At 44.8% G+C, this 22,065-nt stretch overlaps 1 protein-coding gene and 1 non-coding gene across 3 annotated transcripts in view; both read left to right on the top strand.

The window, feature by feature from the left end:
- Positions 1–22,065, top strand: part of Ubr2 (ubiquitin protein ligase E3 component n-recognin 2) — an 81,695-nt gene that overhangs the window by 6,389 nt on the left and 53,241 nt on the right. For both annotated transcript variants that reach the window (XM_021640182.2, XM_021640181.2), the window contains exons 2-7: positions 3,222–3,481; positions 11,184–11,262; positions 12,383–12,496; positions 15,040–15,170; positions 17,090–17,228; positions 18,442–18,504. In XM_021640182.2, coding sequence (XP_021495857.1) covers positions 3,222–3,481; positions 11,184–11,262; positions 12,383–12,496; positions 15,040–15,170; positions 17,090–17,228; positions 18,442–18,504 — 786 coding nt within the window. The remainder of the gene's footprint in view (positions 1–3,221; positions 3,482–11,183; positions 11,263–12,382; positions 12,497–15,039; positions 15,171–17,089; positions 17,229–18,441; positions 18,505–22,065) is intronic.
- On the top strand, positions 20,626–20,733 carry LOC132648440 (U6 spliceosomal RNA). The gene has a single exon (XR_009586841.1). It is a non-coding gene; the product is annotated as a U6 spliceosomal RNA (small nuclear RNA).

The following is a 22,065-nucleotide window of genomic DNA, read 5'->3' as shown; positions in this document are numbered from 1 at the left end:
AATGCAGAGGCTAATTTGATAACCTTTATTCCTATCTTCATTTACCTGACAATAAAGGTGTCATTTAAAACTCAGTGAGTCAGGTGTGGTTGCTCACACCTTTAATCGCAGAGTCAGAGGACCTGAGAGTTGGAGGACAGACAGGGCTGTGCAGGGACCTTGTCTCAAGGGCGGAAAACTCAGCACGGTTCTGCTGTCCTTTTTGTAGCCATGGAGCTTAAAGTGTGTGTATCCATGCGCTTGCTCCTATATGTGTGTTCCTGCACCTACAGAATTTTGATTTATAGCTACTCTTTAGAAGAGGAGAATTCATAAGATCTGAGGCTTATCTCTTAAGAAATACTGTCATTTTAGTCCCTTCATGCTTACATAACAGCAAACATGAAGTCAGTGTTTGGAAAATTCACTTTTACCTGAGTGGTAAAAACTCGTGTTTGCAGTTGCAGCCTTTCTTTCAGTACCAGGCCTTATGAACCAAGTGTCAGCAAAAGTTCTCTGGAACATGAGATTAACTAAAAGGTTAATATATGCCACCTCATGGATATTTAGAATGTTATTTTTAGAAGGAAGTGTGTGGACTGAGAACTGAAGACCTTACATTTACTTTTTTTTTGTTTAGTTTATTTGTAGGAGCATTTTGCCTGGATGTATGTATGTGGGCATGTCTAGTGCCCTTGGAGGTTAGAAGAGAGCATCGCATTTCTTGGAATGGAAGTTATGGATGCTGTGTGAGCCATCATGTGGGCGCTGGGAACTGAACCTGGGTCCTCTAGAGCAACACATGCTTTAGACCCCTGAGCCAGCTCTCCAGCTCCTTCCAAAGACTTTTTCAGGTGCTACGCTTGCTCATACATAGTCCCTTGAATTCTTGTCTTATTGCTTCTACCTCAGGAGTTCTGGGATTACAGGTATACTGGGAAATGCAAAGTTTTTCCTGTGCCCACCTAGGTCTAGAATAACAACACGGAGACCTATTGTTTTTATTGTTAGGTTAGGTCACCGTAGCTGGGCAGAGACTGAGCTGTTCTAACGCGACTGTGCTGGCCTGGCTGCTTCCCAGCCATGTGGCCCATTACCTGACATCTACTTTTGTTCTGGCTCCTCCTTGTTCATACATGTCCTCATGGCAACTCCTCTCTTGGCTACCCCAGGTCCCCACCTGAGACCCTTTCTGTCTCTTTTGGCCCTGGGAGTCTTGCCTTATCCTCTCTTGCTCAGCTATTGGCTGTTCAGCTCTTTATTTATTAACCAATGAGATTATAGAGAACAGTTTTTATGCAACATTGAGACAGGAAATGCTTCATAAAAATGCCAGTGCCAAAGTCATTTTTATGACTGTGTTTTGTTTGCTGACATTTAAGACTGTAACCAGATCTCTGGGTACAGAAGCAGCATTTGAGTACAATGTTTACCCCCTCCCCAGTAGTATATGTTACTGTTTCTGGCTTGAATAGGGTTTTTGTTTTGTTTTTTGTCTTTTGAAGACAAACAGCCCTGGCTGTTCTGGAACTTACTCTGTAGACCAGGCTGGCCCTGAACTCCTCTGCCTCCGGAGTGCAGAGTGCTGGGATTAAAGGTGTGAGCCACCACCACCTGACAAACAGGAGCTGTTTTAGTAAGACTGTGATTGCAGTCTTCGTAAACACTGCCTCTGTGGGTCCAGGGCACTGTCTTAGTACTTTTATTGCACATTTTGAGGTTTATAGTCTTTCTTGGCTTAGAGCCAGTATGGCACAAAGAAGTTTAAGAGAGCAGTGAGCACATGGGCAGAGGGTAGGGATGCGTGCAGGAGGAGAGGAAAGAGGGAGAGGCTAGGGAGTGCTCCAGGGTGCCTTACCTAGGATTCGGCAGTATGGTTTTAGAGACTTAACTGACCTGAGCTACAGGTCTGGCGTTCCCCTCTGCTTTCCTTACATGGGGCATTTGCCAGGAATGTAAGTACAATGAGAGTGTAAACATATTTGCAGTCATTCACCCGGCTACCTTAGTGCTCACTATTTAAACTTGACAAAAGGGGAATGACAGAGAGAAGCGGACTGAGAAGACACCTTTCAGGAGGCAGAGCAAGTGCACTCAGAAGAATGCCTTAGAGGCAGCCATAAAGCAGGGGCAAGTGAGACAGAAGGACTCTGCAGGCCTTGTCAGGGCCTTGACGAAACACAGTGGGAAGCTGTCTGACACGATCAAGTTTGTGTTTGTCAGAATTACCCCAGTAGTGAGGTTAGACAAAATTCCCAGAGGGACGAGGCTTGTGGGGACCCTGGGTAGGACATGACTTTGCTATTCCTGCTGCTGGGGTGAGAGGTTCTGGAGAGCAAGAAATGAGTGGATTCAGGAGTTTTAGGATGCCTGTCTGAAGGCGAAGACAAAGCAGTAGGATGCTGAGCGATGCAGAAGGAAGGTTCTCAGGTTTAAATCCTTAGGTAAATGCTAAAGTACAGAAATAGAGTGACAGATTTCGATGGTGGGGGGAGCATTGTGAGTTCAGTTTTGGGCACTTTAACTTGGCACATGTGAGATTCCGAAGTATATAACTAGTTGGAAGCATAAGGAAAGAAAAGAGCGGTATTTGGTTTGTTTTGGCTTTTGTTTTCCATTTGGATTTAGTGGGCAGAGCCAAGGGGAAAGAAAGGATTTATAGAGAGAGGTTGGTCAGAAAAAGAAGCCATAGTCAAGGCCAGGCTCTTATTATAGGATGACATTCATGAGAAATTACACACACACACACACACACACACACACACACACACACACAAACACAAACACCTATGCACCATCTCTCCATTCATCTCTGACATAAAAATCCCTGTCATAATTGGAGTAACATTTGAGCAAAGCACTAGAAATCAAACGAATGTAGCATCTGGGTTCTGAATAAGGAGTGTGTGGTTTTGTGTGTGCACACACAAGTGTGTGTGTGTGAGAGAGAGAGAGAGAGAGAGAGAGAGAGAGAGAGATGGTAGGGACACATGTCAAGGCTAAAAGGACAACTTTGTGGAGTTTGTTTTCTCTTTGTAACTTTGCGAGGGTCCTGGAATCCTCATAAAGTATTTTATTCATTGAGTCATCTTGCTGGCCCAGATTAAATTCTAATGTACTTCAGTATAAACAAAATATGACTATTGTTAGTTTTTTGTTTTTTTTACCAAAAAAGAAGTTGGTTATAATTACTAGCAGTCAGTTGACCTTATTTGAAACTTTGTTGTTTTCTTTTTTTAAAGAAATGGCTGCAAGCAACTGACCTCACCAGAGAAGTATACCAGCATTTAGCTCACTGCGTGCCCAAAATCTACTGCCGAGGTCCCAACCCTTTCCCACAGACGGAAGACACACTGGCCCAGCATATCTTGTTGGGCCCGATGGAGTGGTACATCTGCGGTGAAGACCCTGCGCTGGGATTTCCAAAGCTCGAGCAGGCGAACAAGCCTTCCCATCTGTGTGGCCGAGTGTTCAAAGTAGGGGAGCCCACCTACTCCTGCAGGTAAAATACTGCCCTTCTGTGGGAGAACGTCAAGTTTTTATTCCCAGATTACAAAATCCATCCAATTAAGGGTCCTCAGCTTGAACTCCTAAATGGAAACAAGTATTGATGAAATGATTTCCCAGATCAAGAAGCAGCCTGTCACCTGCACAGAAGTCCCTAGGGAAAGGCCATCTATGCTGGCCACATGCCTTCCTTACCCTTCCCGACACATCTCGCTTACAGTGATTCTTTTTGATGCTGGCATTGTTCCAGAATTGGCTGTGGAACCCCACCACACTGGCTCCTTTGTTCCTCTCCCATTCCTTTATTAGCTCTGGGTGCTTCTACCCTCACAGCTTTCTGTGTTTGCTGTGACCTATATGGAGAACTGGCCGTTTCTCCAAGGATTTCTTTCTAATTGGAAATGGTAGAAACTAGGATGTGTTTGCTGAGTGGCTGACGGATACAAGATGACCTTAAAAGACTGGTGGAACTGAGTCCACAAGGGTAGAAGTGGGAGAATGCCGTCCCTGTCAGCACTGCTGACCTTCCCGAAATTCTCTGCATCATCGGCATTATGTGTGCGTGTGTGCGTACAGACTGTTTTAACTAAGTGTGCACACATGTACACAAAAAGGAGTATATGGGCTGGCCAGGTGGCCCCTGCTGCTAAGCCTCAGGACAGAATTTGATCCAGAGACCACTGGTAGGACGAGAGACCTCCACACACACTCCATGCCACTCAGAGGCCCAAACACATGTGCCCGTGCACACAGAATAAATGAATGTAATGAAAGTTAACATGCAAGTCAGTTGTAGTGGTGCATACCTCTAATCTCAGCGTTATGAGGCAGAGGCAGGTGGATCTGTGTGTATTCCAGGCCAGCCTGGTCTACAGAGTCAGTTCCGGGACAGCCAGCGCTACACAGAGAAACCCTGTCTCCAAAGGAAGCAAAGAAAAGAAATACGTACACAGAACTAAACTTCCTATTTAACAAAAGCATAGCATTTTTCCATTCAGTTTACACAGCTAGGTAATACTCCACTGCGTGGATAGACTCTTAATAGCACGTTTTTAACATTTAAATGTTTTAATGTTTATAAAGCATCTTTTTGTAAAACTCAAATTAAGCTAAGTAAGGTTATCTGGGTTTTGCATGTTGGTTTCCCTTGTTAGCGTGATCAGAATATCAATTCTGAGAAGCACTGTCAGATTGAGGTCTGTGTGCTATGCACTGTTGATGCATGGAGAATAGACCTAGTCCAACAATGTGATTAAAGAGGAGGCAGCTGTGATCCAGTGGGTTCAGCCGTGCCCTTTGTACCCCAAAAATACAATTCCAGTCACGCTTTGGTATGGTTTTAAATTGAATATTACCCTCAGTCTTTATTTGATTTTTGTTTTCATAACCTCGACACTTTTGAAGATTACAAACTAGTTATTTTTGAACAAGTCCTTCAGGCTGGATTCGTGTGGTAAATTCACACCTTTGGCCAGGTTGCCCCAGAGATGAGGAATCTAAGCCTGTCGTGTGGCCTGTGGTCCCGTTGATTACTTGGTTATGGTGCTGTCTGCAAGCTGTCTCTACTGTGATGTCATTTCCCCCCGTGTAATCAATCATTTCATGGGAAAGCACTCTGGCCATCCTTTTCCCTATCAGACTTTGAGTTTCTTTGTTTTTTGCTTTTTTTTTTTAACATTTTTGCTGTACTAGGACTTCAGCCTGAGCTGCGTTGGCCTGTGTCTGTTGATGTAGTACTGTTTTGTCACTTGCGCTCCGTGTCCTAGCCTCACACGTAGGAACCTTTGATGCCATCAGCTCTTTTATGCTGCTTGTGTTCTTACAGTGCTCTCTTAGTTGCTGACACAAAATGCACAAAGTGACATCTCCCAGTCTATCTTGAAATCAGCCGTTCTCCCGAGAAACTAGTTTTCTTGGTAGAGAACAGTGTTTAGCAATAGGATGGTGGCCTCATAGCAAGTGTGCTCATTGCTTTGGGGTCAGGTGGCAAGTTGTGTTCATGGCTTTGGGGTGTCGGTGCTTCCAGACCCACCCATGGGTGTACATTTTATCTCTGTCCAAGCACTGAGGTAGATCTCTGGGGTGTAGAGTGTGTTCTCCCTGTCTGAGTTTGTAACTCCTGCTCTGGCAGAGCTTGAGTCCCGTCATTTTTCTGTGTGCAGCCATTCCGTGGCTCTTGCCACCCAGGGATGTGTGTTCACCCTCCTCACCCTGTGCAGGGACCTTAGCGGTGCGAAGAACGCGCTCCAACCTTGCCTTCCTTGTGTCTGCCTTGACCAGAACTCCAAAGCCCCTAATTCTCCGCCTGCTGGCCTCCAAGTGTCTTTGTGGTGTCTCCATCCCACGCCACTGTAGGGAGCCTGCCGAGCCTCCCCTGACCCTGACATACTGTTGGCTCCATGCCATCTGCCGTGCTTAGGCAGAGTTCTCAAAGGAGCAGCACCAGTAGAATGTGCTACGTTAGAAGAGTGTGTGCTAGGACGCCTCACACGGTGCCTCTGGGGAGCCCCAGAGTGCCGGCTCCATCCTGGACCCAGTAGCTGCTCAGCCCACAGAGCTTCGCACCTCACGGCCAGTCTGGGCCTGCGGACCTGGATGATTCCTAGAGATCCCATCAATCTCCCGCCCATAGCACAGGCCCAAGAAGTTGGGGTCCAGAATGGGTAGAGGATGGTGGCTGCATTGGGGATAGACACACTCATTCAGCAAGGAACATGGGCATTTGGTCACATGGCATCCACAGTCAGGGGTCAGAAAGAGATGGATGCTGGTCCTCAGCTTTCATCACCCTTTTACTCAGTTCAGGACCCTATCATAGGGTATTGTGCTGCCTGCATTCAGGATGGGTCTTCCCGCTTCATTTTGAACCTTTCTAGAAACATCCTCACAGATATACCCAAGGATATATTTCATGTGTGATTCTAAATCCACTCAAGTTGACCATGATACTTCCTTCTCACACTCATCTACCTCTCGGGTGCCTTGACAACCACAGCAGTTGGCTCATTACCCCAAACGCTAACTGAACCTCAGCTGTGCTCAGGCTTTGTCGGTATCACTGGGCTTTCTGGGGCGTATCTTAGGAAAGGTCCGTTTCCCTAAGTCACTGCCCCCTTGTGCTGCCTGTTGGTCAGCCTCTGTGTTTCATCTCACCTTCCTTGTTCTCAGTGGCCACGATGGCGGGATGGTCGAATGTGTTATCCTGCGTAGGCTGGCTGTCTCTGAACTCAAGCGGCCGCTCACGTTTGCCTAGCACTGTCCACCGACCAGATGGAAGCTAGTCAGGTGGGGTCTTATTAACCCTTCCTCCGCCTCTGAAATAATATCCTTTGGGAACCTGAGGGTCAGTGAGCTACCTCCCTAGAGTCAGAACTCTTAAAACCACATCTAATATGGAGGAGAACTCAGATTCAGTTTCCATTTTTCCTGGTTTAGTCTCACAACACAGATGCCAAAATGTGTAGAGCTCTCCACGTCTCACCAAGCAAGCAGTCAGTCAGTCATGAAGGCAGTGTCACGTCTCACAGGCTGAGGTCGAGGTCGAGGTCGAGGTCCTACAGGATGGCCCCTCCTACCCCATCTCAAACGACTGTCACAATTCTGAACCAGCCCCACCCCCCTTGTGTTCAGGATGGACTGCTTAGCAGTTGGGATTCCTGTGACTCTCCTTGGGTTTGCTTCTTTTGCCGTAGGGAGTTTTATTTCTTGGGCTCCTGTAAAGCGTACTGCAAAGGATACAGATGAAGCGATGAGGGCAGGTGTGGGCAACCCCCCTGTGCCCTCTGGGTGTGCCTCCCCCAGGTGTTGAGCCTTCTGAAGTACTCTAGTACTCCATGCTGCGTCCTCTCTGGTTTTATTGAGCATGGGTGAAGCTCAAACAACTGTGCAGGAATGTGATTGGGCCAGAAAGTAAGACCTAATGCCAATAACAGACCAAATAGGAAACCCAGCAAAGCCTATCTGTGGGTTCTTCTTGGCCTCTGCAGCATTCCTTCTAGGTGGTACGGGGCAGGACCACTTCTGGGTCTTCATTAGGATCCCCTTAGGAGCTACTCTGGAGTTGGTTTTTTGTTTTGTTTTGTTTTTTTAAGATTTATTTATTATTTATACAGCATTCTGCCTACACACCAGATCTTACTGTAGATGGCTATGAGCCACCATGTGATTGCTGGAAATTGAACTCGGGACCTTTGGAAGAACAGCGAGTGTTCTTAACCTCTGAGCCATCTCTCCAGCCCCCTACTCTCGAGTTTCTTTATAGCTTTCTTCAACACAGAAGGGCCAGGCATGAGTGTATTTTCAGTTCTTGTGACCTGGTGTAAAGAAACAGGCAGAAAGCACAGCGGGAGAAGGTCAGAAGGAGCTTGCCCTCTCAGGCCGGAAGCACCTCAGCATTGTTTCAGCCACTGGGAAGCCAGGAACATGGAACATGGATAAAGCCAGAATATCTGTCCTATCACCAGATTTCTGACTGGAAAGCCCTTTTTTATTCGTCTTGCCTTTCTTCTAGTGTCACATACCAGAAGGTTAGGAGTTATTCACCCATATATGATAAAATGTGGGAAAATGGGATGGGTTTTCTTCCCAGCTAAATTTAAATGCTTAGACACATACTTTGTATTAGTATTTATTTTGAAATGATGCCATGCATATAACACATCTGTTAGGAAAGAGTTTATTGGATGGAAATAGGATGGAGAGGCAGACGTGTTGAGTGGAATCCCCCAGGAAAGAAACCGGCAGAGAGAGTGGAAGAGAAGAGAGGAGAGGAGAGGCAGGGGTCCTTTTATCCCGTGCCTCTGGGGGCAGCAACCAGTGACATCACAGGTGCCTTCGCAACCTGGGAGTGGGCTAGTGAATTAAGATTTGTGAACTGACGCTTTGTCATTAAAAATATATCCTGGTGCCTGGAGATTGGCTCAGAAGTTTAGAATACATATAGCTCTGGCAGAGGACCCAAGTTCCGTTCCCAACATCCATATTGGTCAGCTTGAAGCCACTTATAACCCCAGTTCCAGGGGGTCTAACTCACCTCTATCCTCTGCAGGCACCTGCACTCGGTGCACATACCACATACAAATGCATAAAAATACATGTAATTTAAAATACTAAAAATAAGTATTGGAAAACATATGTTATGCTGGCAGGAAAGCTCAGCAGGAGAGGGTGTTTGTCATCCAGCCCGACACCCGAGTTAAACCCTCAGCATGGTGGCGGGAGGTAAGTGACAACCGCAAGTTCTCACTGACTCCACATGTACACACACACACGCTCACACACACACACACACGCTCACACACACACACACGCTCACACACACACACACACACGCTCACACACACACACACGCTCACATATGAAAAAACAAATAATGCAGTGTTATATGAGTTGATAGTAATAAAAGTTTTGAACCAGGCATGGTGACAAACGCCTGTAATCCCAGCACTCAAAAAGGCAGAGGCAGGCAGATCTCTGTGAGTTCAAGGCCAGCCTGGTCTACAGAGCGAGTCCAGGACAGCCAGGGCTACACAGAGAAACCCTGTCTCAAAAAACAAGCTTTGTTTTTGAGGATTCTTGTTCTGTTTTAATGGATTATTTCTTATGGGCACTGAAACTCAGAAGTGTGGCAACTGCTGTTGAGAACTGTTGTCCCTAGCATGAACACTGGGTAGTTTCTGAGATAGGAAGAGCAGACCAAGACCTCTGTCCAGTTTCCTGGGTGTTTTTGTCACTCTCTAGGGAAAGAATTCTGGGGCCACAGTAAGGAACATTGATGAATTTTATTGCTGAGCCAAGGGCACATGCGGGCTTCTTGAGAGAGTCATGCCGTTGGGATTTTAGACAGCATGTCTCACGGGTGGGATTTGCCCCGGTGGGGTTCGCTCTCTCTGCCCCTACATGGAGCTTTCAGGTGCGCCAGGTGCATGATGGGAACAGGTTGTTCTGCAGGACAGGCAGAGATGCCATTATAGTGCATCAAGGAGGGCCACCATCACGGCTGCTAGTCCCAGCCTCCGTGGGTTGGTGCTGTGGCTCAGCGTTGTGTAGTCCTAGGACGGCCTCTCGTAGCATGACTCTGAAGTTGCAGCAGCAGCCAGCCTCCATGCACTTTGACCCTTAGTAGAAAAGCAGGTTATATTGTGGTAATATTCTCTCTCACAGAGTACCCACAAAAGTTCCTATATAGACAGCATACCTGTGCTGAAGAAAGAGCTGTTGGTAACTCAGAACATGGCTTGGCCTGAGCTCACATCTCCTCTTACCCCAAATTGGACTAGTCTGTGAGCTCCCATTTTCCCAGTGGCAGAAGTATGTATCTAGCGCCTTAGCCAGAGCAACAAATATTGTCAGTCAGATTCCTGCGCCACTGTCCAGGGGACAGCGAACAATAGAAAGGTGACATTTTACTGCTCTTTTAAGATTTTTAATATTAGTATTAGTCGCATACTTACAATTCTTGTTCAGCAGTATATATTTGTCAACTCTGAGAGTGTTCTTCAGATTAGGTATAGAAAGAGGTGGCTTAGATGTTAAGAATAATGGCTGTTCTTCCTGAGGTCCCAAGTTCAATCCCTAGCAAACACATGGTGGCTCACAACCATCTGTAATGAAATCTGATGCCCTCGTCTGGCCTGCAGGTGTAGATGTAGGCAGAACACTGTATACAAATATAATAATAAATAAATAAATAAATAAATCTTTAAAAAAAGAAAAAATCTTTTCAGGGGCTAGAGAGATGGCTCAGTAGTTAAGAGCCCAGTCTGCTCTTCCAGAGGTCCTGAGTTCAATTTCTGAGTTCAATTCCCAGCAACCACATGGTGGCTCACAACCATCTATAATGTGATCTGGTGCCCTCTTCTGGTGTGCAGGTGTACATGCAGCTAGAGCACTCATACATAAAATAAACAAATCTTGAAAAAGAAAAGAAAAAACCTTCCATTCTGGGTTTTGCGGCCTCTTTTATTCACTCTTGAACCCACTTGGTCAATATGGCAGTTGTTGCCTTAGTATATGAAGCCTCCGTGTCTCAGGGTATGAGGCATCATGTTTTGTAGGAGCGTTAGCCACTCCATTCTTTGGATTTTTTTTTTTTTAACTATACACAACCAAATAAGAAAACTGTCAGAACTGTCTTGAACTTTTTATAGGTACTAAACACAATGGCTTTTATCCACTAGAGGTGAGACTGAGAGAAATACACGCAAACAGGAAAGTCCAGCAGAGCAAGCAGTTAATCGAAGAATATCGAGGAGTCAAAAGAAAACTTCACCTTTAATTCCAACACTTATGAGACAGAGGTGCTCAGAGCTCTGTGAGTTCAAGGACAGCCAGGGCTGGAGTGAGACCCTGTCTCAAAATGAAAAGTATTGTCAGCACTCAGGCATGGCCTTCGCTTTAGGTGCCGCTTCCAACAGAAAGTGGTCAGCTGTGACTTAGGGGTTTGGTTAGCTTACTAGGTCAAGTCTTCCCAACCTGTGGAGAACTGGACCGTTCTAGTCAAGCGTGTGCTGAAAGGCTCCCTTGTACACTCCTCCAGTATGAAAACAAAGCCTTTGTGCTAATTTCATTGGGCGACGATCTAGCAGATTTGGAGGTCTGACCGCTGGCTATGTGGTCACTCCTAGAAGGGTGCTGTGCAGAGAGTGTGTTAGCGTTCGGTGCTCTGATTTATTCATTCTTTTTCTTTAACTTCACAGAGACTGTGCCGTCGACCCCACATGTGTTTTATGCATGGAGTGCTTTCTGGGAAGCATCCACAGAGACCATCGGTACAGGGTCAGTAATGCTCGAATGGCAGCCGCACACAGGATTAACTTTTATGCTCAGTATTCTGTCTCATCTTAAAACTTAATGGATGTGAGGGCCAGCTGGCTGCAATGTCAGTCCCCCAGAGGTCACCAGGTTGATTTGGTCGCCCTGGCTGGCTAGGTGGGGGTTCCCTTCCCTCCTCACTGCTCCACTTGGGTTCCCTCCTAAAGCTTTTTACTCTGGCTGGAAGATAAAATGGGAGGGAGGGAGCTTCAGGCCTCTTCTTAATTCCAGAGCCGCTGGGAACCAGTTTGTTTTTACTCTCCCTACCCTGGTGTTGATGATGAGAAAAAGAATGTACACGAAATCAGTTGTCCCTGTTCTCATAAAGCAGCCAGAGGCTCCCTGGTGTCCTTCAGCTGCTCCCTCTGGTGTTTGGTAACAGGAGCCAGCAAAACAGGGCTGGTGTTTCCCGAGGCCTACCTATGCCTCTAGGGCAGACTGACATTCATTATGCCGTGATGCAGAGCACAAAAATACTTACTTTGGGCAGAATAGAATAGGAGTCATTATACAGTTTGGTGCATGTGAACTAACCCATTTCCAACTCGCTTCTTTTAGGCTTTTTTAAAGCAGAATTTCTGGTGTAAGGAAACCTGTGTAGGTTCTGTCTGGCCAGACTTAGTAACTAGTTGTGTAGCTTAAGGAAGTGTGACTAATTCTTGAAGTCTCCAGGTGGTAACAAAGTTTCAATGAGCACTTTTTACCAGCCCTTTCAGGGAGACAGATTTGTAGGAGTTGTTAAAGAGGAAAAACTGTTTCCTTGAAGCCACTGGGTTGCAGCGTCATTAGCACAGAATTAGCACAGACAGCAGGCGCTCCCTAGCAGAGCCCCAGGGAACTTGAGTATTTCCCAATAAGAAGGCAGTGCGTGCAAACGCAGCCTCTGAGAAACCTCAACTTTCCCACTGTCACAGAGGAGCCCATTTTCCCTTCAAACCAGGCAGAACCTGAAGGCTTCCTCACTAGAACACTTGATGGGCCCCTTGTATTTGGTATTTTCCCCCCAGAGCAAAAAAACTTGCAAGCGGTTTTCTGTCCTCAGCACTTGAACACTTACCAGATACTGTCTTCTTTCTCCTTGAAGATGACAACGTCAGGGGGTGGAGGCTTCTGTGACTGTGGCGACACGGAAGCCTGGAAGGAGGGGCCTCACTGTCACAGACATGGGCTGAACAGCTCTGAAGTTGTGGAAGAGGAGGTAAAACACCCCAGCAAGCGTGTGTGTGGGTGTGTGTGGGTGTGTGGGTATGGGTGTGTGTGTGTGTGTGTGTGTGTGCGCGCGCGCGCATGCGTGGTCAATGTCTGACTTTGCCTGCTGCTTCCCACCTTATTTATTGTTGTTTTCTGAGACAGGGTTTCTCTATTTTATCTCTGGCTGTCCTGTAATTCACCCTGTAGACCAGGCTAGCCCAGAACTCACAGAGGTCCTCCTGCCTCTGCCTCCTAAGTGTCGGGGTTAGAGTAAGTTCCCACCTTACTTTTCGAGCCAGGGTCTCAACAACAGCTGACCACTGTCTAATGTAGCTCCTAAGAAGGTGTGCTGTAGGCCCAGCTTTTCACATGGGTGCTGCAGCTAACCCAGGTCGTCATGCTTGTGGCAAACTGGCTAGTGAGACTAGCCAGAAGCCTCAGCTTCAGCGAGTGACCTTACCTCAATAGACCTTTTTGACCTTATCTCAAAAGCGATAGAAAAAGACATATCAACTCTGGCATTTATTCACATGTACACATGTGCAGGCCTGCCCACACACAGACATAAACATACCATACACACATGCCCACAGAACAATAATAGTAAAGTCGTTTGCAAAGGAAGAGCAGAATAAGTATTTTGTCACGTGAAATCAAATTTCACTCTTCATAACTATTTCCTGAATATAGTTATGCTTCATTGTGTGTGTATAGACCTGTGAGCACAGTGTCATCAGAGGCCAGAAGAACATGTCAGTCCCTGTGGAACTGGAGTCACAGATGTGAGCTACTGTGGAGTGCTGGGAATCAAGCCCAGGTCCTCTGGGAGAGCAGCCAATGATCTTAATGCTGGGCCACCTCTTCAGCACTGTACTTCAGTTTTAAAGTGATGACTCTGACCTCTTTCCCATCATAGCAGCAAGGTGCAGAACAGAGCCCTTCAGGCTGTAGACTTACAGTACTGTGTTAGGCAGGACTTTCTTCAGGAACAGAATCAACCAATGCAGATATATTACAGAGGGGAATTGTTAGAATCTAGGCTTATACAGTAGGAGCTGGCTTGCGTGCTGGGGAGACTGAGGACGGTCCATAAAGCTGAATGCCTCAGCACTCCCAGTTGGCACGGAAGCCCTGGAGTTTCTGGAGAGTCACTAACACCCAGTCACTTTGGGAAGCCAAAATTTGCAGCGGCTGGAGTTTGATGGCAGTAGCTGTGGCTGCACTTGCCCAGAAGGAAAGGCAGACAGGCATTTGCCTGGGACCTCGTTCCAGCTGGCTCCTCATCACGTGTCGCTGACTTTGAGGGTGGGCTGGCTTCTTCAGTTAAACCTTTGTGTAAATGAGCGCATAACAGATCAGACCTTTGTCTCCTAGATAATGCCAGAGTCCCTCAATGTGCAAACATTTCGGGGCTAGAGAGATCGCTCAGCAACTTGATAGAGCAGCACTTGCTACTTTTCTAGAGGACCCAGGTTTGATTCCCAGCACTCACATAATGGCTTGCAACAATTTGTAAACTGCTGTTCCAGGGAATCTGATTTCCTCTTCTGGCTTCTTTGAGAGCCCAGGAAACCATGGGCTACATAGAAACACTTGTAGGCAAAATCAGTAAACTAGAGATAATTTTAAAAAGATGAGCTATTGCAGGTACTGTCCGATTATGAAGAAAATGTGTTGAACAGACGTATTAGGTCACGAGGCACATTGTGTTGACCGCACCTCGTTCCCCTTCGCTTCGCGGCAATTGTCTCCCGTCAGTGTGACAGTGAAGAGAAACCCACCAAAACTCTACCTTGCCCCTTGGCAGAAGGCGCGCACAGGGAGGGCTGTGTCAGGTGCCTGGCTTAGTTGAGAACCACAGTACGCACTGCGGCAAATCCTTTGCTGGCTTAAGAGACTTCTCCCAGGACAAGGCCTGTTTTCTCCCATGTCGATTTGAGAGCTGATTGTCTTCCCTCGTCTTGTAGGGGTTTTCTAGAGCATGTGTGCGCAAGTACATACCACACACCCGTGTGAGAAAGTCAGAGCACTTGTGGGAGCTGGCTCTCCAGCTCCCGAGTAGGCCCCCAGGATCAAACTCAGACTGTTAGGCTTGACTGCAAACAGCTTTCCTCAGTTCTGCAGCCTGGAGCTTCCCATGCAACGCTGAAAAGCTGGTTTACTGTTAGAGGTAGAGATTCCTGTACAGTGCCATTCCAAAATGTTCAGTTATATTCTTTAGGCATTTCAGTGTCTGGTTACTTTGACTCCGCCTATTTAAAATTGAGATCATTGAAAGAAAACATTCTAGGAAGTTTAATTTTGTATTTGTAACAGACAGGATTAAGTTCATTATGAAAAAAAACCTGTCAAGCTTCTTGTGTTTTGAGAGCTGGGGTCGGAGAGTGGGAGAAGCTAGTCCGTGCGCACTGACGGGCTTGTGTTTCCTTCTCCCTCAGGATCCTCTTGCGCATCTGTCAGAAGATGTGATAGCAAGAACGTACAACATTTTTGCTATTATGTTTCGATACGCAGTAGATATACTGACCTGCTTGTTTCCTTCTCCCTCAGGATCCTCTTGCGCATCTGTCAGAAGATGTGATAGCAAGAACATACAACATTTTTGCTATTATGTTTCGATACGCAGTAGATATACTGACCTGGGAAAAAGAAAGGGAATTGCCTGCAGACTTAGAGGTTGCGTAAGTATTGCCTGTTCCTTATGTAAATGTACCTGCTCAATTTTCTCACAGCAAGACGAGAACTTTTTTAAAATGATGATTATATCCATTTATTTCTTTGTGTGTGTGGAGGAGAAACTGTTTGCATTGGTGTAGGGACGGAGGTCAGAGGAGAGCCTGCAGGCGTGCCCTTACCTCTTTAGCCACCTTGCTATCAGTGCTTTTTAGAAAATGATTGGATTTTAGCATAGTGGTACATTCGGTATTAGTTTTGTAGTTTGGTGAATAAGTGAAGGTTTTTCTAGGTGTTTTGGCGTAGCATCGTTAAGCCATGTAGGTCTAACAAAATGGTTCAGCAAGTAAAATCCTTGCAGCAAGCCTGACAGCTTGAGTTCAATTCCCAGCAAGAACCCTGACATCTCTGTCCTTTGCTCTCTTTCTCTCTGACCTGAAGGTCACTGTGTAAGCCGGCTACCTCTTCCTCCCAGGTGCTGGGGTTAAAGGTGTTTACCCTGCCTACTAGCATTCCTTCTCTCTCTCTTTTCTTTCTCTCTTTCTTTCTTTCTTTTCTTTTCTTTTTTTGTTTTTTGAGATAGGGTTTCTCTGTGTAGCCTTGGCTGTTCCAGACTCACTTTATAGGCAACGCTGCCCTCAAAGTCAGAGTTCCACCTGCCTTTGCCTCCCTGAGTGGTGGGGTACAGGTGTGCACCGCCACACCTGGCTTAGCCTTTTCCTTTTTGAATGATCTTATAAAACTGGAAATAGGGGATGAGCTAAGTGAACCTAGGGATTTATGAAATGTTCAAATGAAATTTTAGCCATTTTGCCTCTAATTTTAAAGTTTATTCAACACTGTGCCATTTACTGTACATCTGCCATTTTTATTTAGACTGTTGAGGTCATACACTTGTGAGCAGACAGTTGAATTCAGCCACAGCTGTGTTAAAAAGACTGGCTGCTGATTTCTGGTTAAATGGTCACCTCACATGACCTTTTCTGTTCTGCTTGTTGGACCTTTGTGCATAGCTGAGGGTAACTGTGGCCTGGAGACTGGACATCAGGTCACGGTACTAACTGGACGTCAGTCATCCGAGGGTGATGTCTGCTTTTTCAGTGTGTTCCAGATAATTAGGGTTGTAGGTAAAATGTTGGGTGGCTTTTCTTTCTTTCTTTCTTTCTTTCTTTCTTTCTTTCTTCCTCTCTTTCTTTTTTAAATTTGTTTGTTGTTATTTATAGCAAGGTTTCTCTGTGCACCTCTGGCTGCCCTCAAAGTCATTCTGTAGACCAGGTTGGCCTCGAAATCAGAGATCCACCTGCTTCTGCCTCCTGAAAGCTGGGATCAAAGCCATGGCTAACCACTGCCCAGCAGGGTAAATAGGACAAGGTGTTGCTATACAAGTTTGTCAATGTTGACAGTTCCTTATATGTCCCCTAACTCTGCATCCATGAAATTCAGTTGCTGAGTCACTGCTCTAAGATCTGGGTTGAACCCCTGAGGAACAGATAGTTTTGTCTTTGCTTTTCTCTCCTTTTGGGGCAGTAGAGGGTCTGTTTCTCTGTGTAAGCTCAGCTGTCCTGGAACTCCATCTGTAGACCAGACTGACCTTGAATTCAGAGATTCGTCAGCCTCTACGCCCCAAGTGCTGGGATCAAAGGTGTGCATCACCACAGCCTGGCTTTTGCTTTGGTTTGGTTTGGTTTGACTTTATTTCCATTTAACCTACCAGGCACCAATAAAGGGAACTCTGGGATCCTCTCATAATATTTGCCTTACCAGGTGCCATCTGGATAGAAACCGCCATCACCCGAAGCCCTTTGGCCAGCGCTTGAGCTGGCTTTTCTTCCTCTAATTCCACTGCTACTGCTCTTGCACACAGCTGCCTCCCGGCGGGCACGCCCCTTCCTCACACCACATTAAAGTCGTGAATATTTCTCCCCAGAGAGAAGAGTGACACCTACTATTGCATGCTGTTTAATGATGAGGTTCACACCTACGAGCAGGTCATTTATACTCTTCAGAAAGCCGTGAACTGCACACAGAAGGAAGCCATTGGCTTTGCCACTACCGTCGATCGAGACGTAAGTAATTTATCATAAAAATGCAACGTTTTTGAGATGGTGTCTCACAGCACAGTCCTGGCTGGCTGGAACTTTCTGTGTTGACCAGACTGGCCTCAGACTTACAGAGATCTGCGTGCCTCTCTACCTCCCAAGGTCTGGGATTAAAGAAATCGAACATTTATTACAGATAAGCTAGCCTAGAAAAATTGGTTAAAAGTGTATGTGTCTAGGTTATTTTTTTTTCTTTCATTTGAATACTGGCCCAAATATATGTTGTTAGAACTAAGCTATTACCAGACAGAACATTAAAAGGAAATGTCCACTTGCCTTAATTCTGCCCAGTGATTAAAAATACTGGGTCATGACAATGGGCATTACAGAAGTCTGTATTAAAATAAATGTTCTGTTGTCAGGGTAATATATATACTGATAATTTAAGCAGTCAAGATAGCATTAGTGAAAATTTTTCCGTTTTTCATTATGGGGCAGACATTAAAATATTAACAATTTCCGTCTCTGTAAGTCCCACGGGTCTAGGTTGCTTGACTCTGTTGGTCTTCTTTTGGCGTTCTTATTCCCTCCTAGTCCTTCTGCCCTTCACCCCACTCTTTCACAGGACTTCCTGAGCTCTGTTTAATGCTTGGCTGAGTCTCAGCATCTGATTCAATGAGCTGCTAGGTGGGGCCTTTCAGAAGATAGTTATGCTAGGCTCCTGTCTGAACATACTGTTAATGGTGTCAGGAGTTGGCTGTCTCTCTTGGGGTAGGTCTCAGGGGCTCACAGAGACAGAAGCACCAACCAAAGCTCATGCATGGACTGTTCCTAGGCCCCTACACATACAGTTCAATCTTCATGTGGGTCCCCTAGTAAGTTGGGTAGATGGTGTCTCTGACATGGACTCTGTAGCCTGCTTTTCGATCACTTTCCCCTCACGGGCTGCCTGGCCTGGCCTCAGTGGATGAGGATGAGCTCAGTCCTGATGTGACTTGATGTGCTGGGGTGGGTTGGGGGCCTCCCTTTTTCTGAGGAGAAGGGGAGGGCAGATGAAGGGAAGAGGGAGGGAGGACTAGGAGGAGATGAGGGAAGGGCCTACTATCAGGATGTAAAGTGAATATATAAATTTATATTAACAACTGACTCAAGTTGTTGTATGTCCAAACACACTTACTGGTTTACAGGCTCCTCAAGCTGAATATAGTGCTTTTACAGTTAGTTTTAAATGTCTTTACAGGGGCGTAGGTCTGTTCGGTATGGAGATTTCCAGTACTGTGATCAAGCAAAATCTGTCATTGTGGTAAGTGATTTAAAACCATGCATGTGTTACTGTTCATTAGCGTAAGACTAACTATATTTCAGCATTTATTAAGACATTTGTGTGCCTTCATAAACCCAGTATCCCCTAAGCTGTGTTTGAGGGTCATGTTTTTCACATTAATTGCTCTAGTTCTCTCAAAGCTATGTAAGATTGCTAACAGGATAATGAGTACTTAGCAAAGACATAGTATCTTCTGTTTTTCCATCTCATGAGAGAAATCTTCGAAGGCTCTTTGCACTCTACCACTGAGCTACCTTCATGGTCCTGATTTTTTGCTTTGTTTTTAGTTTTTACACTTGGTTTATGTAGGAGTGTTTTGCCTCCATGTTTGTGTGTGTATCATAGGCTGGTACCTGAAGAGACCAGATGAAAACATTGGTTCCTCTGAAACTGGCATTACAGCAGTTGTGAGTTGTCATGTGGGTGCTTAGCACCAAACCAGCTCCTCTGCAAGAGCAGCCAGTGCTCTTAACCACCAAACCATCCAACCCACTGTTTTGTTCTTAATTAGGAGGGTTTCACTGACTTTTAGGAACTAAATTGGCCTTTACGACCAAAATTGAAATTCAAGAAGAGTATTTCTTGGTATATTGTAACAAGGTATATTCAATACTTAATAGCATTTAGTATTTTGGGGTTTTTTGTTTGTTTTTCTTTTGTTTTTAAGAAAAATCTTTCCCCCTTTTTGATTGATTGATTGATTGATTGATTTTCTTTTTGGGTGGGTGGAGGGTTGTTTTTTTTTGAGACAGGGTTTCACTGTGTAGCCCTGGCTATCCTGGACTCACTCTGTAGACCAGGCTGGCCTTGAACTCACAAAGAGCCACCTCCCTCTGACTCCAGAGTGATGAGATTGGCTTAGGTTTATTTTTAATTCTTTCATATAATTCATATTTCATGTAACATATATTCATTATAATTTCATATAATTCATATAATTGCATCTAATGCAATTGTTTTTTTTTTTAGAAAGAATTTTATGCATTATAAAATGTTTTAAATATGTAGTTAGATATAAGACGGTAAGCATCTATGTATAGCCTTTTTAGGACTTTTATTTTTGTTTGTTTTATTGATTGTTTTAGAGCTAGTTAGTATTCTATCATAGTCCATTCTCACCATATAGCTAAGGGTGACCTTAAAGTGTCTTCCTAGCTCCTCTGCCTCTGCCTCTCATTACAGAATGGCTGCTTATTTTAAACAAAACAGCCTGTGTTTTTTTGTTTTTGTTTTTATCCTATTTTCCTTCCTCCTTCCCTAGAGATAACTACTTTCCTGAAATCACTTGGCTTTTATTTGTTGTGGTTTTGTTTTTATGCTTTTTAAAAAATAATTTATTTAATTTTATTTTATGTGCATTAGTATGAATGTGTCTGATCCCTTGGAAATGGAGTTACAGACAGTTGTGAGGTGTCATGTGGGTGCTGGGAATTGAACCCAGGAAGGGCAGGCAGTACTCTTAACCACTGAGCCATTTCTCCAGCCCCCCCCCCACACTTTTTTTTTGTTTTTTTAAGAGAAGGACTTACTGTGTAGTCCTGACTGACCTGAAATTCACTATGTAGATCAGTGTGGCCCTGAATTCTCTAGAGATCCACCTGCCACTGCCTCTTGAAAGCTTTTGAAAATTAAAAAAGAAATTAAGAAATTGCCATTCTGGTGTTCTTGAAATGAAACCATCTGTTAAATTTGCATTTCTCACTGAACATACTCAGTAAGTGATTAGAAACTGTACCATGGCCATACAAAAGCGTAGGTTCTCATTTTCAGGAAACGCTACCATAATATTTAAGTATAATATGCTATGATATGAGTAACTTGACTCTTGATGGTTTAAAAAGAAGTCTGTGTGCATGTGTGTGTATAAACGATAGATCAGTTGAGATAAAATGCTTCCAGTAGATGGGCATGGGCAAATTTTTACAGCTTTATTTTGCACCATTCTTGCTCCTGTGCTAAACAAAAACTTTTCAATAAAGACATATTTATAAGGTCGAAATTCGATTTCTCTGATGTTTAAAGATGCTCCTGAATAGGGCTGGTAGTCACTCTAAATCGCTGTTCTCAGAAGGATGAGAAAATGAGATGGAAAGGCAGTCAGTGCTTGCTGCAGCAGCACATGAATACATATTAGACCACTGCAGAGAAGAGTAGCATGACCCCAAGTACAGGGATGACATGCAAATTCATGAAGCATTCCATATTTGAAATAAAAGCTCATAACGTTGTTGTGTCCTTCATTTTTGATCTTATGTAAGTACGTTGGTTGCCTCTCATGTCTCTGTAGATGCCAGTGGAGTATTCTCTGATGGTATTTGTCTAGAAGTAGCCAGGCATGTTGGCTGTTATAGAAGAGCCTGGATATACTAAGTCTTGTGAGAAAACCGGGTGACAACGAAGGGTCACATCTTTGTCAAGACTAGAACTTCCGGGGTCAGAAAAGAAGCTGCATACGTTTTTGACCACATCGGATTTTACCTAACAAATATTCCATACCTGAAGTAAAAGACAGATGGCTGATTTGGAAAAAGCATTTCTCACACAGATGTTTATGATGTGTGCATACAGAGGAAATCTGCAAAGCCATCCATGTAAAAAGTAGGTTATAGAGATGGCTTAAAGAGAAGACTCAGACAAGAAGTAAAAGGAAGTAAAGTTGTATGTTTAGGATATGTTACAGGATTCAGTAGACATTTCTCTAATAAAGATTAATAGCCAGTAAGAACATGGAGACAGCTGGGCATGGTGGCCCACACCTGTAATCCCAGCACTCAGAGAAGCAGAAACAGGAGGATTTCTGCGAGTTCCAGGCCAGCCTGGTCTACAAAGTGAGTCCAGGACAGCCAGGACTATATAGAGAGACCCTGTCTCAAAAAAACAAGACAAACAAAAGGACATGGAGACATACACTACATCCTAACTGGGGAAACCTCACTCTTGCTAGAATGATGTTTCTCCAGAAGGATAGAGTCCACGGGGATCTGGGATAATTGAAACCGTGTGGAGTGTGATGGCAATGGGAAGGTGATGCTCCAGCCTTACAGAAGAATGTGGGGGGACTGTCCAGACAGCCACATAGCTCTGTCATTTCTATTCTCTTCGAAGCTGCTTCCCTCCGCTCCAGACCTATTTAGGCAATATTTATTCCTCCTTAAGTCTCTGATGGGGCTGCAGACTGGATCTTCTTAGCCTCACAGTTAAATTATTTAGGATGATAGAAACGGATAGAGAGTAGAACGCTTTATCCAAGGGTGCCAGATATGCAAATATAAACCTTCCCTAATAATTTTCATAATCGTTGTTATTACATATAGCTTGTTATTGTGAGAGAAAGAGCCTTTTTTTTTTTTTTAGACTAGAAAGGGGTTACAGAAATCAGCATTTGAATTACATAATAACTATAAATCTACATAAAGGGACAGGAGCCACTCTGGAAAGCTACAGGGCAATTCCCCAAGAAATTAAAGCAGAATTACAGTATGAGCTAGTAGTTTTGCTTCCAGATATGCAGGTAAAAGAGATTAAAGGACCCAGTGTCTG

Source organism: Meriones unguiculatus, chromosome 16, assembly GCF_030254825.1.
Source record: "Meriones unguiculatus strain TT.TT164.6M chromosome 16, Bangor_MerUng_6.1, whole genome shotgun sequence".
Lineage (NCBI taxonomy): Eukaryota > Metazoa > Chordata > Mammalia > Rodentia > Muridae > Meriones > Meriones unguiculatus.
The sequence above is the reverse complement of the archived record's forward strand: the minus strand, read 5'-3'. Positions and strand labels throughout refer to the sequence as shown.